At 61.3% G+C, this 15,573-nt stretch overlaps 1 protein-coding gene across 4 annotated transcripts in view; it reads left to right on the top strand.

Annotated features, from left to right (window-relative positions):
- MEF2D (myocyte enhancer factor 2D) overlaps window positions 1-15,573 on the top strand; it is a 30,186-nt gene that overhangs the window by 7,102 nt on the left and 7,511 nt on the right. Inside the window, exons 2-9 of one of the 4 annotated variants that reach the window (XM_074318998.1) lie at window positions 8,094-8,285; window positions 8,848-9,051; window positions 10,439-10,573; window positions 11,348-11,558; window positions 11,747-11,803; window positions 13,449-13,639; window positions 14,062-14,082; window positions 15,222-15,351. In XM_074318998.1, the coding sequence (XP_074175099.1) occupies window positions 8,232-8,285; window positions 8,848-9,051; window positions 10,439-10,573; window positions 11,348-11,558; window positions 11,747-11,803; window positions 13,449-13,639; window positions 14,062-14,082; window positions 15,222-15,351 (1,003 nt within the window). In that variant the 5' untranslated portion in view covers window positions 8,094-8,231. Of the gene's footprint in view, window positions 1-8,093; window positions 8,286-8,847; window positions 9,052-10,263; window positions 10,402-10,438; window positions 10,574-11,347; window positions 11,559-11,746; window positions 11,804-13,448; window positions 13,640-14,061; window positions 14,083-15,221; window positions 15,352-15,573 lie in introns of all 4 variants that reach the window. The other 3 variants (XM_074318997.1, XM_074319000.1, XM_074318999.1) reach the window with 3 other exon arrangements.

Here is a 15,573-nt window from a genome sequence, read left to right as displayed (position 1 = left end):
CGGGACAGACCACCGCCCTGGGAGAGCGTGCCCCTCTGAGACTGTCTTCCTGCCTGCTTCTCGCCCCGTTTTCCTCTTCAGCCTGCTCTTCCTTTGGCCAGGGGCCCATACTCCATAGTTACCCCTGCCCTCATTTCCACCGGAAGTCCCTCCCCTGATCTAACCATGAGACCCCCGGCTACAGTGGGAGGCAGCCCAGATCCAGCACTGGTGTCATGCTCACCCCAACGGATCGCAGGCTGACCCGCCCCCAAGGCCCCAGCTGCCACTTTCACTTCTGTCTCCTGAGACCCCAGAGGGAAGTTGGGTGGGGAGGTGGAAGGTGACACAGTAACCGTCCCAACTGCCCCCACCTCTCCTCAGCCCCCCTGTCCACTGGAAGGCAGTGCCGTGGTCGGCTCCTGGGAGGGGTGGCGGTTCGCTGGCCCGGAGGACTTCCCAGGAGTGGACGGCACTGCTGGGCTTCACTGTCTCAGAGGGCACGGCTGCCAGTGCCATGCGGTAGCTGACAAGCAGAGGTCACTGTCTGACCTCACCAGGGTGGGCAGGGGACTGGTGGTCTTCCAGTTCCCGTTGGTTGGAGTGGAATGCTGGGGCCTGTGTGTCCTCCAGATGTCCCCAGCTACCCGTGCTCAGTTGGGTGTCTTCTGACAAAGCCACTGGAGCCCCGGGACCACTTAGAGGCCCAGAACTGTGGCCTGGGGAGTCCTCTGTGGTCTGGCATGTCTCTTGCCTGCTGTACTGGGCCGTTTCCTCTCATTGGGCACTCTTGGGAGTGGACTTTGGGAATAGGGGTCGAGGTAGAAGGACCCCCCCCACCCCATCCTCCTGCTGCCCCGCCTCCACACCAAGGAGGGTATGGGGCTTTTCTGTTGGGGAGCCCCAAGGCCGCGTGGAGCCAGCACACCTCACCCTCTGAATCCTGTCCGGTAACTTCTCACAACGGCACCTCCCCCGCCCCATCCTGCCTCACATGAGTGGAGGACCCCATGGGATGAGAGCTCTGGATAGCGCCCTGGCAGGGGGATGGGGACAATTCAGGAATGCTTTCCGGAGGAGAAGGATAGGACTGGAAGCCTGAGGTTCCAACAGCTCCATTTGGGGTCCCTAAGTGCCTCGGTTTGCGGGGTGGCCCAGGTTCTGGAATGGGAAGTCGAGCCTGATGGAATAAGGTCAGAGACACTATGCAAATCCCCATGCAAATGGGCAGTCGTGAGTCATTACTGATGGGCCTGCTGGGGTGGAGCATGAAGCAGGGCTCAGGCCCCACTGGCGCCCATGACAGTGACCTTGGGCCAGTCCCTACTGAGGAACCCCAAGGAGGATCCAAGCCCTGAGGCCGACAGGCATCCCTGTGTGTGAGGGGACTGGCATGACTGAATCTGCCCCAGGCCCTTGTGTGCCCACCTGGCACCAGCCTTGAGCCCTGTCTGTTGTGGGGGTTCAGGAAATACTCCCCTTCAGCTCCCTTCTGGGGCTGTCTTCTGGCCTCCACGCTGCCTTCCCTCCTTAAGCAGGAAGACAGTGGGCCCAGCCAGGCCGAGTCTGCTGCTTCCTCTCCATGGAATCACCATCTGACCTTCCATTTGGGCCTCTGAAGAGCACGGGAACCGAGTGTCCAGGCTGGAATGGCACTTGTGTCCCTCATGCACTCTACGGACCCATTGCACTGGCCAGTGGGTGAAGCCTGGAGGGGGCAGTAACTTAGCCAAGGTCACACAGTGACTTAGGGCCACAGCAGGGGTTAGAATGCAGGTATCCAGAATCCCCGCCCAGAGCCCCCATGTTTCCCTGGGACCCCACCCACTTCGTGTCTACTAGGATTCAATCTCCCGTTGCCCCAAATTCTTCCTGAGATGTGGCTGGGTGGCTCCAGGAACTTGCAGGGCTTGGTGGGGAGGTTCCTAGGAGCCAGCCCAGAGGCCACGGGGGTGGGGGCTGGCCGCTGTCTCTGTAGGGAGACAAACACCTCGCAGCTGCTACAGGAAGGATAAGCTGGGCTGGGAAGCAGCAGAGGAGGCTCAGGAGACAGACCCTCACTGGAGAGGCATCTCCTGGGCAGAGAGCAGGGTGACCCCCATCCCAGGAGGTGTGCCAAGGAGGAGAGGGCGGGAGCCCAAGGGTGGGGCGCGGGAGAGGGGAGAGTTGTCCAGCGGAAGCGGAGGGAGGGGAGGGCTCCCATACCGGGCGCTCCTCTTGGCAAGTCCATTCCTGCCCCTTAAGCCGAGGCCACAGTGCCGCCCGCACTTGCATTCCTAGGGCGCCTGGGACCTGAGACCACCCCTGTGGCAGGTCCAGCTTTCCTGGACTGGTCCTCCCCTCCCCCAGCCCGACAGCCCGCCCCCAGGTCCCTTGTGGGTGAGTTAAAATTAGCCCAGTGCCCAGGCTAAAAATAGCCCCTGCCCAACCCTGAAGCTGCTGGGCTGGGGGAGGGGAGTCCCCAGGGAGGGGAGGATGGTGGGAACAGGGGTTTGGGTAGTGCGCCTGCCAAACTGGGAGGAGGATGGCGTGGGGGCCTGGCCTGTGCCTTTGAGAGCCGACCTAGGAGAACGCTGCCCCTGCCGTGGGGGTGGGGGTGGGGGGACAGAACACGGAGCCAGGGGAGCACTGGGTGGGGAGCTGGCTGGGCAGGGGGTGAGAACTGGGCGGTGGCAGGGGTGGTGAGGGAGCCGTACTGGCCTTGCTCAGACTTGGGGGGATACCCCCCACTTCGGGACCAGCACGGTGTTTGTGAAGGAAGGTTCTCTACCCCAGGCCTGTGCACCCTGGACCCTCTTCCTGGGCCCCATCTCTCGGCGTTCGGGGGCGGTCACTGGGTTCACCTTCCTGCCCTGTTCAGACCTCCTCACATGTGTTTGCTTAGAGGGAACCGGTCCCGGTCCCGGGGCTGCGGTCAGTGAAGGACTGGAAGGTGGGGAGCTGGGGCTGGGCTGGGAATAGCAGCGGTCCCCCGGGGCCTGAGAGGGCCCGCGGGCCTTGGGCTCACCTCTGCCCACTCTCAGCACCTGCCTGCCCTTAAAGTCAGGCAGAGCCCAGAGCCTCAAGGACCGAAGTGCTCCTGGGTGGGGGGCGGGGCTGGGTCCAGCGCACCCCCGGGGCCCCCTGGCCTCTCTGCCCTTGCCCAAGGGGGACCTGCCCTTCTCTTGTCTGTCTCTTGGCTGGACTGCAAGTTTTCAGGGCGGGGATGGCGTCCTGTGGAGTTGTGCCACGTGCCCTGGCTTCAGGGCCGGCTCTCGGCTCTCTTCTCTGTCACTTCTCTGTGAACCTCCCTCTCTCCTCCGGCCCTCTCCTGTCTGCCCGTGTACCACACGCGGCCTTGCTTTTGGCCTTGCTACCTTCCCTGTCTCCTTTCCTGCGTCTGTGTGTCTGTCCCCCTCTGCCACCCCCTCTGCATCTGCCTCACCCACGCCTCCTCCCTCATTAGTGAGCAGGCTGCTTGAGGCCGCCTGACTGTGGGGGTGACAGGTGGATTGGATTGTCACCCCTCCCCCAGTGCCTGCTGCTTATTTCATGCCCTGCAGCCCAGCCACAGGGATGGGGCGGGAGGAGGGATGACAGCTGTCTGCAGTGCCTCCTGCCTTCCCCGCCAGTCCACAGCCTGCGCCCCGAGCAGCCTGGCAGGGAGGGATGAAGGGCCCGCTTAATGAGAGAGCTGCTCGCTCACTGCTCGCTCGCCGTGTGGAAGAGCAGGGCTGAAGCCAGTGCCCTGTGACGGAGGCTGCTCCCTCAGCCTCTCTGGGCACCTGCCCCACTGGGACCAGCGCTGGAGTGGCCGGTGTGGCCCCCTCAGGTCCTCAGGTCCTCAGGACGGACACGGTGGGGACTGTGGGGTCGAGGGGACACAGGTACTCCCCTGACACTTGGCACTGGGAGGCACTTCTCTGCTGCTCCCCAGGAAGGGCAGCCCTGTCACAACTGCTGCTCGCTTTGCTTGGGGAGACAGCCCGGCCGCTGCCCCCGCCCCTGCTGGCCCCAGGCCACCTTCACACAGGAACTGAGATAGCATCATTCTGAAACCCGAGAATGGTTTGAATATTGCTCAGGTACCCGGAGGTGTTACACTGGGGGAGGCAGAGGCCTGCTGCTGGTCCCCTGCCCCCCCAAACTGAGACCCCCCTTGGGGTGTATTTGCATACTGTTTGTACCTCATTTGCATGTTAACACCACCCATGTGTTCCTATTGGGCTGGAGAGTGGCTTGGAGAAATGGCTGTCCGTGGGGTCCGCTGGGTCTCACGTTCCCTCGGCCGCTGCTCCTCGTCCAGGGTGTTGTCACGTGAACCTGCTGCCCTGTGTCCTCTGCTCTCCATGTGCAATGGCTGCTGTGCGACCCCCTTTACTCCCTTCATTCAGCCCGTCTGCTGTCCTCTGCTCCTTCAGTCTCCAGGGGGAGGGCCCTACATCTGCTTGCCCCCACGCCCCACCCCGGGAGGTCGCCTCGCCTCATCCTGCCCAGAGAGCACGGCCCTAGGGAGTGAATCAGAATCAGAAGCAGCCAGAGACTTGGAGGGGGTACTTCCGGTGGCACAGATGCTGCCAGCCCACAGAGTTACAGGTGTAGGCTGAGGGTCATCTGAGCATGAAGACCATCCTGGACACGTCCTTGTCTCCATGGCAGCCCTAAGCCCTCCCAAGCCTTGGGCTCCAGGAGAAGTCGTCCAAAGCCAGGTCATCCTAGAGGAGGAGCAGGTGGGAAAGGAAAGGAGAACAGTGGGGCCAGGGCAGGCCAGGGAGAGAAGGCTCACATCTGGAGACCAGATGCTGAGGCCGCTGGCTCCTGGCAGTTGATTAGGTAGGTGATCAGGCGGACGGCTAATTAGGGAGGCCCAGGTGTTCACCAGTCTCCCTAATTGGGTGGGAGGGACGCTTGGACACCAGCGGCCTCCACACCTTGGATGGACCAGTTCAGGGTACACTCTGCGCACCCAGGCTCCAGCACCCCGCCTACCAGTCAGGGCTGAGTTCATGTTCTCGCCTCAGGGCTTTCTGGGACTGCACAGTGTGGCCTGGAGAGCAGACTCGTGCAGCCTGAGTCGCTTTGCAGGGGGCTCCTGCTGGGAGAGGAGGGAGGACGGCCAAGGCAGGGCCATCTCCTCGTCTGGCAGTGCTGGCACGGAGACGGGGGCAGTGGGGAACGGGCCTGGCGACATGGGATTGGAACAAGTGCTTTGGGCCACCTTGGCGGGGAGTAGGGAAACACGGTGCCCTGAGCCCCTGTCGGGGCGCTCCGTGGGTCCCTGTGGCTTCCGTGTTCTCAGTCCTGATACCTCTCGCATCCCAGCTCCCCCAGCCTCATGAGGCGGGGGTGGGGGGCGGTGGAGGAGATCAGCCAGGGAGATGGTTGCCAGGCGACAGTTGCCTAAGCAACCCCATCCTCTCTAGCTCCATGTGCTCAGGGCTGCTCCTTAGAAGACTTTAGAGTCTCCCCCTCTGTACCAGCCCACCCAAGAGTGGGAGGGTTGAGGACTCGAGTGGCAGGGCTGGTTGGAGGGTAGATGGTGTCCAAATGGACGCGCTTCAGGCGCAGCTGGGAAAGGAAGGATTCTGTCTCCACGGAGCACAGAGGGAGCTGGTCCTGCAGCAGGAGTGGTGGACGCCAGACCACCAGAGGGCTTCTCCCAGGGTCACACAGATGAAGCAGTCCTTCCCTTCAGCAGACATTTCCTGAGCTTCTCCTCACAGGGCTGGGGTGGCGGAACAGGCAGCTGTGCTTCCTGCCCTCACCAAGCTTCAGTTTCACGGGGGGGTCAGGCGTTACATAGACGCACAGAACTGCAATAACTTATGATGGTGATAAGTGTTGGAAAGAACAAGATACCCTGAGAGCAAATAATTGGGGGAGCCAAAGGAGTGAAGTTGGCTTGCAGGAGTGGCCTTCTGGGGGCCGTGAGCGCCAGCTGAGAGCCTTCTCTCCCCACCTGGAGGAAGACCTGCTCTTGGCATCGGCCGTGAACGACAGGGGTTACATAGTAGCAAGAATCTGCTTCTGAACAAAAGGTGGTGAGAAGGTGATAGTGAACAGGGAGAGGGAGGGCAGGAGACGCTGTGACGGCATTTACCGGTCTGGATCGGGGTTCCAAAGCCCCACCGGGGAATCCTCTTCCCTCTAAGTCCTTGCGCCTGCCCCGCAACCTCACTGTGCCCGTCTCGCTGCAGCCCTAGAAAAGACAGCCTTTGGATTGCACTGGGGGGCAGGGGAGCTGAAATCCTTGGGCTGCAGCCTTTACATGGGGGTTTGGGTCACAGGCAAGAATGGGGGGCTGGAGCCGGTTCTGGGCTCAGGTGTCTGCTGGGCTTGTGTTGCTGCTGTCCTAGGGCCCTTGTAGGGGGACAGGAGGAGGCAAAGGAGCACCGGGAGGTGGTACCTGGGCACAGAGTGGGTGGAGGTCCTTCTGGGAGTGGGCAGGGAGCTCCCGTGCCTTCTAAAGACATCTGGACAGAGTGGAGGCTCTCCAGCTGGGCTTGGGGAGGCCCAAGGGATAGTCCTGGTAATGGGAAAGGTGGGGAGGGGCATTCCTGCTTCCTGCCAAGTGCACAGACTCCCTGCCTTCCCTCCCCCATGGCCAAGATGTGGAGGCTGAACATTAGGACCTACTGTGGACCCTTGGGGGCCTCGTTTGAGTGGAGCTGAACAGGCTCAGCCATTGAGAATGGGGGCTCCTAATTACAGGCGTCTGTCATCAAACAGCCCAGTGACACCTCTGCCCAGGTTGGGTGGGAGGACTCTGCAGTAGGGTCTTTGGAGGGAGCGCTGGATTTGCGTGGCCCGGGCTCCTCCCAGGACCCAGCCGACAGGCTTTAGAAAGCACGGGCCCCAAACCCGCCACCACCTCCCAGGAGGCCCCACCTCTCATGCACACACTCCAGGAATTGAAGGGCTGGAGGAACTCCGGGGTCACGTTGGGCCTCCATCCCACCCTGGGCCTCCCCAGCCCCTGAGGACTCACCCAGCCTGTTGGGGCACTGCCCACACCTGGCAGCATGCACCTTTCCTGGCTCCGGCTGGGCTCTCGTCCCCACGCCCCTCCCATCCCAGTGTGCCCCCGAGTTGTACAGTGCCGTCCTGGCTCTGATGGGAGACGGTGGGCCGTGCCTGGTTTATAGGCGGACTGCCTGGTGCCCGTGTGCCTGGCTGCCAGCGGGCTCCTTTGCGTACAGCAGCAGCTCTGTATGTTCTCTCGATGCTACAAGGTGACAGAGGTTGGGAAGCATTGTCAGACTGAGCTTGGGTTCTAGACTTGGCCCGTTCCTCTAGAGCAGGGATCAGCGAGCTGCGCCCGTGCCTGTTCTTATAAATCTAGTTCTGTTAGGGCACCGCCACGCCAGTGTGTGTGTGTGTGTGTGTGTGTCTACAGCTGCTTTCATGCCACAAGGCAGAGTTGAGTAGTCACAACAGAGTCCGTATGGCCTGCAACATCTGAAATATTTATTATTTGTCCCCTTGCAGAAAACAGTGGCCAAACTCTGGTCTAGAGCAGTGGTTTATGTATTTGTTTATGGCAGCAGAACCCTTTCTTCAAATAAACTCGTAGGCTGAAGCCAGCGGACTGGTTGGCGAGCTCGTGGTTGTGCAGCCCCAGCCCCGCTCTGGACGCCAGGCTCCTGGGCTCCGTGAGCTGGTGTGATGACGACCCTGCTCTAGACCTGCTCTGAGGGTGTAGAGCAGGGGCGCAGACACACCATCGTGGCACCAGGCTCCTGAACAAGAACCACTGTTTTTAGGCCAGAGAGCAGCGGACAAGCCCAGGTGTCTCTACCCTGGGTGGGCTCTGGGGAGAAAAAAGGGGTGGGGTGTTTTCTAAGACCCAGACCTCAGAAGCCAGGCAACGCCACGTCCTCTGTCTGACCTGGAACCTGAGGGCAGCAGTGACGGTGTGGAAAGGGCCTGACCAGAGTCCTGGGCCCTGAGTGTGAGGTCCAGCTGTACCTGGTGCCGCATGCCGTCCCCTCGGGTTGCCACCATGTCTTCGTTTTGAGGCTGGAGCTGACACTGCCTGCGTGTCTCGGGGTACTGTGGGCCCGGCCTGTGTACCCAAGGAGCAGGGCTGAGGGCTGCCTGGCTGACAGTCCTCTCGTGACCCCCCCCCCCCCCAGGTGGCTGTTCAGAAGGAGTCCTGCAGACCATGAACTGAGCGCTGCTGCCAGGCCGTTCATGAGCACAGTGTGAGGCGAGCCGCCACCCGCCACCCAGCGATCCCCTCCCCTCCCTGGCACTGAGAATCCCCGGAGAAGATGGGGAGGAAAAAGATTCAGATCCAGCGGATCACTGATGAGCGGAACCGACAGGTGAGGAGGTCCTGGGGCCCGCAGTGCAGTGAGGCAGAGTGCTGACCTCTGCCTCCGTTCCTTGCAGCCACTCTGAGAGGGCTTCCTGGAGGAAGCGGGTCTGGAGGCTGCCATGGAGGGGGAACCCCCACCTCCCTGCAGCTCTTAGAACCCTGCTCTCACCGGGCTGTCCTGTACCCCTGCCCACGAGCCAGGGGCAAGCCTTCAGCCACCTCGGGACTCCCCTTTTCCACGCCCGAATCCTTCCATCTTCCGACCCCAGGGGTAGAGCGGGAAGCCCTTCTGTCCTCCCTCCCTGACCTGTCATAGTCCCCAGCACAGGGACGCGGAGGTGCTTCCATTGGAATCTGAGTCCTCTGCCTCCAGCGAGTGGGCTGTGGGCTGTGTCCTGGCCATGGGATGCTGGCCTATTTCTTCCCCAGACCAGGGACTCCTGGGGACAGAGCTGTGTCACCCTGACGTGGGGGCTCCCGAGGCAGGGGCTGCGTCCAGCGGCCTGCAGGTGGGGCTCCTGGGCAGGCCTTGACTGAGCCCCACCTGGCCGCCCACTGCCCCCCTGCAGGTGACGTTCACCAAGCGGAAGTTCGGGCTGATGAAGAAGGCGTACGAGCTGAGCGTGCTGTGCGACTGCGAGATCGCGCTCATCATCTTCAACCACTCCAACAAGCTGTTCCAGTATGCCAGCACCGACATGGACAAGGTGCTGCTCAAGTACACGGAGTACAACGAGCCGCACGAGAGCCGCACCAACGCCGACATCATCGAGGTGGGCCCGCGCGCGCCCTCCCCTGCCTGCCCGCACCCCCACGCCCCCACCTGCCCACACGCCCCCACCCGCGTGTACATCCCCACGCCCGCTCACAGACCCGGGCGTGGAGGAAGGGGCAGTGCACCCTCAGTCTCTTCACATCCCTCGGGCGTGAAGTGACAGCTCTCTGTCCATCTTCCCCATCCCTCCATCTTTTGGTCTGCTCCTGCATCTGACTCTTCCTTCATCTCTCTCTCTCTGCATATCTCCTGCTGTCCCTGTCCCTAGGGCTCTCTGTTTCAGAGAGCGCTCCCATTGTGAACTGTTGAGGGATGCAGGCTTTGGGACCCAGCTCTGGCCTTTCCTGACCACGTGGCCTGGGCACATGGGTTAGCCTTCTCAAGCCTGGGTGCCCACCCATCTCCACGAAATGGGGCCAGCACCTGCTTTGAAGGGTGCTGTGGGATCGAACGAGATGGCACCATTCTCGCTCCTCACATGAGGCACGCGTGTCCTGGGCTGTGAGCTTGTGCTGGTGGAGAGGGTCCCAGGAGCCTTCCTGAGCGAGACGGACTCAGAGATTTGGAGGAAATACTCTTCTTTTTATATTAGAGAAAACATTTACCGTGGGCTGCAATGTAAAATTTGCATTCATTTTAACGACAGCGCAAGTGTCTGAGTATGTTTTGAGCATGCAGAGGGCAGCTTTGGGGTCTTGCCCACACCCACGAGGTGTGTCCTTACGCTGTGTGGCCACATGTGAGAAGCTCTGGCCTTGGGCTGGGACAGCATATGGGGTGGTACATGGCAGGAACTCAGTAAGTCTAGTCCCCCTGTGCTTTTCCCTCTTGCCCCTCTCCCTCTGTCTCGTGTCTGTTTCTCTCCCTCCTCCCCATCTTCTAAGCAGAGCCCAGGAATTAAGCTGGGCAACGCCAGCCCTGACCACCTTCCCCCTGGGGACGCCCAGGCACCAGCCCCTCAGCCCGTCACCCAGAACCCTCCCCACGTCTCGCCCAGTGCGTTCCCTGGGCTGTGCCCACCTTTCACCCCTCATCACACAGTGCCGTCGGAAGGGGTGGCACTGAGGGAGAGGGCTGGGGAGATGCCGGGACCCCTGCAGAAGGAGGTTGGGGAGAAGTCGGGGGTCTTCGGGAGGAATGCCAGTGCTCCGGAGAGGCAGGAGAGGCAGGCGGGGAGGACCCTCCCCCTCTGACTGCCGTGCGGTTCCAGACGCTGAGGAAGAAGGGCTTCAACGGCTGCGACAGCCCAGAGCCCGACGGGGAGGACTCCCTGGAACAGAGCCCCCTGCTGGAGGACAAGTACCGGCGCGCCAGCGAGGAGCTGGACGGGCTCTTCCGGCGCTACGGGGTGAGCCCCACTCACGCCCCTCCCGCCCCCCCCCCAGGCGCTGCACAAGAAACACAGGGAGTGTGAGAGCCCCGAGGTGGACGAGGTGTTTGCCCTGACCCCCCAGACGGAGGAGAAATATAAAAAGATAGACGAGGAGTTTGATAAAATGATGCAGAGTTATAGACTGGCCGTGAGTAGTGGCGTGGAGGACGCCCCTGTGGTGCATGGTGTGGCTTTGCCCTCGGCTGCCTCGGACCTGAGGGGGTGTGTGCTGAGCCGTGCTGGGCTGCTGGTGATTCCTGAGGAGCCTCTGACCTTGGCCCTGATAAGCCTGTGACCCTTGCTGAGACTCACTTGGAGCATAGGCCGGGAGAGGCCTCCGTGTCCCCCTCACCAGCGAGATGTGTAGATGACGTGACATCTGTACAAGACAGGAACAGACGGAATGTGCTCTCTGTCGGGACTTTTTTGGGGCCAGGCCCCCAGGCCTGCTCGGACCCCCAGGCTCAGACACTCAGGAGCATTGTTTAGGAGAGGCAGTGAGGTGGGGTGAAGCCCTGAGGGGGAGGCCGGATGGACTAGCCGCTACAAGTGAAGGAGGCGCAGGCCTTCAGCAGCCGTGTGTTTCATCTGTCCTCAGGGCCTCTAACCTGCTCCCTGTGTGTCCTGCCTGGCTGAGGACTAACCCGTCTCCACTAGGGGGCCCCAGGGGGCCGGTCCCCTCTGCAGTGGGCAGAGCCCCGCCCTCACTGTCGGGGCCAAAGCTGGACCCCACAGCACCCCCAGCAGCGTGTTTCCTTGGTGGGAGTGGCAGGCAGGGCTCCAGAGGGCCGGGCAGAGACGGGGCTGCTGGCCTGGGATGCACCGCCCAGCCCCGGAACAACTCTCACCTGCCTTCCCAGGAGAGATGGGTCCCAAGTAGGGGTCACCCTGGCCTTACCCTGACTCTCCATTTTCTGTCTAGTCAGCTGTCCCGGCCCCCAACTTTGCCATGCCCGTGACAGTGCCCGTGTCCAGTCAGAGCTCACTGCAGTTCAGCAACCCCAGCGGCTCCCTGGTCACCCCTTCCCTGGTGACGTCATCCCTCACGGACCCACGGCTCCTGTCCCCCCAGCAGCCAGCACTACAGAGGAACAGTGTGTCCCCCGGCCTGCCCCAGCGGCCCGCCAGTGCAGGTGAGCGGGCTATAGGCGGACAGCTGAGGTGGACGGGAGATGGGATGGGGACCTGGGCTTCTGCTTTCAACTGAGAGCGTCCTGGCACCTGCACGGCGTCTCCCGGCTACGTGGCTCTGCCCGGTCAGTCCCCAAACCCCGCTCTGGAGGGGGTGTCCTGTCAGCTCACGGTTCTGCTTGTCTTCCAGGGGCCATGCTGGGGGGAGACCTCAACAGTGCGAATGGAGCCTGCCCCAGCCCTGTGGGTGAGTGTGGCAGCCCTTCCGGGGTGGGGGAAGGTCCTCCTGCTCAGCGAGCCAGGGTCCAGGGACCAGGAAGGACCTAGATACAGGCGAGGAATACCCCAGGGTCTGAACTGGAGGTCCAGTCTGAGGCTTTCCAAAGCTCTGAGAATTTTTCGTCTGTAGCAGTAATTGGTGTGAGCTGTCAACTCAGGGAATTCTGGGCAAACTGAGAGAACGGACCAACGTTTCTAGTTGGAGGAGAAGATCCAAGTTTTTCCAACTGAGAGGGAGAGTCTGGTTGGGATCTGGGGGTACAAATACATCTGGCATTGGCTGATAGCCAGTAGGCACAGATCACACATACACGTACACACTCATGTGCACACACTCTCTCACACTCACTCTCACCTGTGCAAACATTACATACTCGATGCGCACTTGTGAGCACACATCAGTAAGCCACAGGAAAGGCTGCCCCCCACACACACCCCTACACCGGCAGCTGACAGCCCCTCCTGCCCTGTGCCGGTGTCCGGCCGGTGACTGACTTCGAATGTCACCATTGACGTCACCCTGGCATTCCTGCCATTCCCAGAGTGATCTGGGAATTGGGATGGAGGCAGGCACACACTTACAGGGCAGCAGTATGCTCTCAGGCGACAGAGCAAAGTGACACTTCTAACTGGGGTCACCCCACATCTCTGGGCCCCAGAGTCCCCCAGCTTAGCACCAGTCACCAGGCAATGGCTCTCTGGCAGTTATTGTGTCAGGCCCAGGAAATGGGAGAGGTGGGGGAATACGCTCCCTCTGCAAGGAGAGGGACCTCAGACCTCAAGGAAACAGCGGCACACACGGGCCCTCACACCTGGCACGTGGGAAGTGGTGAGGGCCCTAGCGTGGCCTCCAGCTGTGTGCCCTGACAAGTCATGACACCTCTGCCACCCTCACATTTCCTCTTGTAAATAGGGCTGAAGATACGTGCCGTGTCCTCCTCGAGGAGTAGTGTGAGCATTAAATGAGAGAATATGTGTGTGGAAGCCGCACGTAGGTTACGTGGAGCAGATGTGAAGATAGTTACTACGCTTACTGTCCCAGTCTTCACTATGGGGGTGGCTGGCTTAGCCCCCAGTGAACGGCTCACCTTCCCCAGAGCTGCAGCAGCTTGTTACATGCTCATCCTAATCGCAGTGTCCCTAGCTCGTGGCGAAGGGACCAGCTCGATCTGGTCCCTTCTGCCCTGGTTGCTCTGCCCTGGTGACCAGGATCCACTGAGGCCCCAGTTCCAGGCTGGCCCCCCTTTCCCAACCTGGGCCATGGTGTGCCCAGTCGGGGCAGGTTGTGGGGTCCAAAGGTCCTTCTTGTACATGGAGACTTGGGAGACATGGGGGAGACTTGGCTGCCAGAGGACCTAGTGGTCACTGTGACTCTTTTTCATCCTTCCCATGAACCTCGGAGCTCCTGCTACCCAGCCCCTCACACATCGCTTAGGGACGAACCCAGTGATTCTGGAGGACGAGGTTCAGGGGAAATCAGAGAGCTCCATACCCACCCAGAGCCCGAATGTGGCTCTGACCAGTGCTGGGGGACAGTACTGTCATGGGGACACTTTGCAGGGCTGAGGCGGGTCTGTGCATTTCCTCTCAGCCTCATTTCTTCTCTCCTGCAGGGAACGGCTACGTCAGTGCTCGGGCCTCCCCTGGCCTCCTCCCCGTGGCCAATGGCAACAGCTTAAACAAGGTCATCCCTGCCAAGTCTCCGCCCCCACCCACCCACAGCGCCCAGCTTGGAGCCCCCAGCTGCAAGCCCGACCTGAGGGTGATCACGTCCCAGGGAGGAAAGGGGTTAATGCACCACTTGGTGAGTGGGGTCTGGGCCGAGCGAGCGAGGGTCGGGCTGGGAGTGGAGAGTGGACGGAGGAAAGAGCTGACCTCCAGCAGGAGAGACGGTTACCTAGCAGTTAGGACTTCCCAGGAGAGCTCAGGGAAGCATGGTGGGGGAGACACCCCGAGGGCCTCACACAGGGTGGGAACGCAGAGGTCCCAGCCTTGGGGCAGTCGGAAGGGACAGAGATGGGCGAGAAGGTTCTGTGACGGGGGACAGGGGAGGTGTGCCATGACCGCAGCATGGTGGGATGAGATGACGTGGGGACGCAGCAGCTTCTGAAGTGGGCAGGACTTCCTGCTCCCACACAGCGAGGTGCACGGGCTGGCGGTGGGGGCGGGGGCGTGAGGGGTGGAGGCCAGAGACTGAACGTCCCTTGGTTTTATTTCTGCTCCCAGACTGAGGACCATTTAGACCTGGTAAGTGAGACGGGGAGAGGTTTGCTGTGGCTTTGAATTCTGGGTCAGCCCGGGGCTCTGCGGTGCCAGCATGGGCTACATGTGTGCCCTGTCCTTTCGCCTGTGTGTGTAGCGTGTGTCGTGGGTTATTTGGTTATTTGCCGGGGGCTGTGCTCAGTGCCAAGTGGGACACCGAGGTAAATGAGGCGGGGGTGAGGGCTCAGACTTGCATGTGTGTGTACGTGGGTGCATATGGGTGTCGTGTGTGATGCTGTGTTCATGCAGGCACACGTGTGTGTGTGTGTGCAGAGGAGTGGGCCAGCCCCAGGCTGTGTCCCAGGATGCCCGGGTTAGACCAGGGGCTGGACTGCTCTCGTGCCTGTCCTTCCCTCTCCTTTCCTCTCTCTCTTTCTCCCCACCCCTCTCCCTCTGCCTGTCTCTCTGTTTCTCCCTCTCTCCCTGTTTCTCTCTCTCTCCCTCTCTCCCCCTCCCTCTCTCTCTGTTTCTCCCTCCCTCTCTCTCCCTCTTTCTCTCTCTTTCACACACACACACACACACACACACACACACACACACACACACACACACACACTCTTACATACTCACCCTCAGCCAGGCGTGGGGTGGGGACTCCTCCCCCCAGCTCCCTGATGGGAGGCCAGAGAGGCTGGAAAAGGCAGGCAGGCTTTGGCGGCCAACACGGCGGCAGTCTCGGCCCCAGCGTGGAGTTGGAATAAACAAGTGAGTCAGCGGCAGATGGAGCTGACAGCCCCACGCACGTGTGTGCATACACGCAGGCACACGCATTCCGCGCCCAGATGCCAGCGCGCCTTCCCCGGCGTGTGCTGTAGTGAGATGGGTGGAGAGCAGACTCCAGAGGGACCAGCTGGGAGTTCTGTCCCCTCTGTCACTTCCTGAGGAGACGGCGTGGGGCCAGCATGTGTGCCTTCCTCTCTGCATGTGTGTCCGTGTGAGTGGGTGCGTGTGGCATGTCCCTCTCCATGGACCTCAGTGTCTCCGTGTCTGTACTGCGGGGCCTCCGTGCTCCAGCATCCCACCTGGGCCTGGATTCAGGGACGCCAGCCTGGCCTTGGAGTGGAGGGCAAGGCCTGGGCAGCTTCCCCACCTGCCATCTCCTGACCGACAGCTTTTTCCTACAGAACAATGCCCAGCGCCTTGGGGTCTCCCAGTCTACCCACTCGCTCACCACCCCCGTGGTTTCCGTGGCAACGCCAAGTTTACTCAGCCAGGGCCTCCCCTTCTCCTCCATGCCTACCGCCTACAACACAGGTGAGTGTCCCTGGGCTGTGAGCTGTGTGACGTGGCCTTGGGGTCGCGAAGGGACCAGACAGGGAAGGGAGAGGTTCTCTGAGGGACACCCCAGTCTGAGGAAGGCTTTTGATTTGGGGGAGCCCCCACCTGGTTAAGGTTGGCAGATTTAGCCAATAGAAACATAGACTGCCCAGTTCAATCTGAATTTCAGATAAAACAATGAAAAATAAATAATGGTTT

This window comes from Rhinolophus sinicus, linkage group LG14, assembly GCF_036562045.2.
Source record: "Rhinolophus sinicus isolate RSC01 linkage group LG14, ASM3656204v1, whole genome shotgun sequence".
Taxonomy (NCBI): Eukaryota; Metazoa; Chordata; class Mammalia; order Chiroptera; family Rhinolophidae; genus Rhinolophus; species Rhinolophus sinicus.
This window is presented reverse-complemented; position numbering and strand designations above follow the sequence as displayed.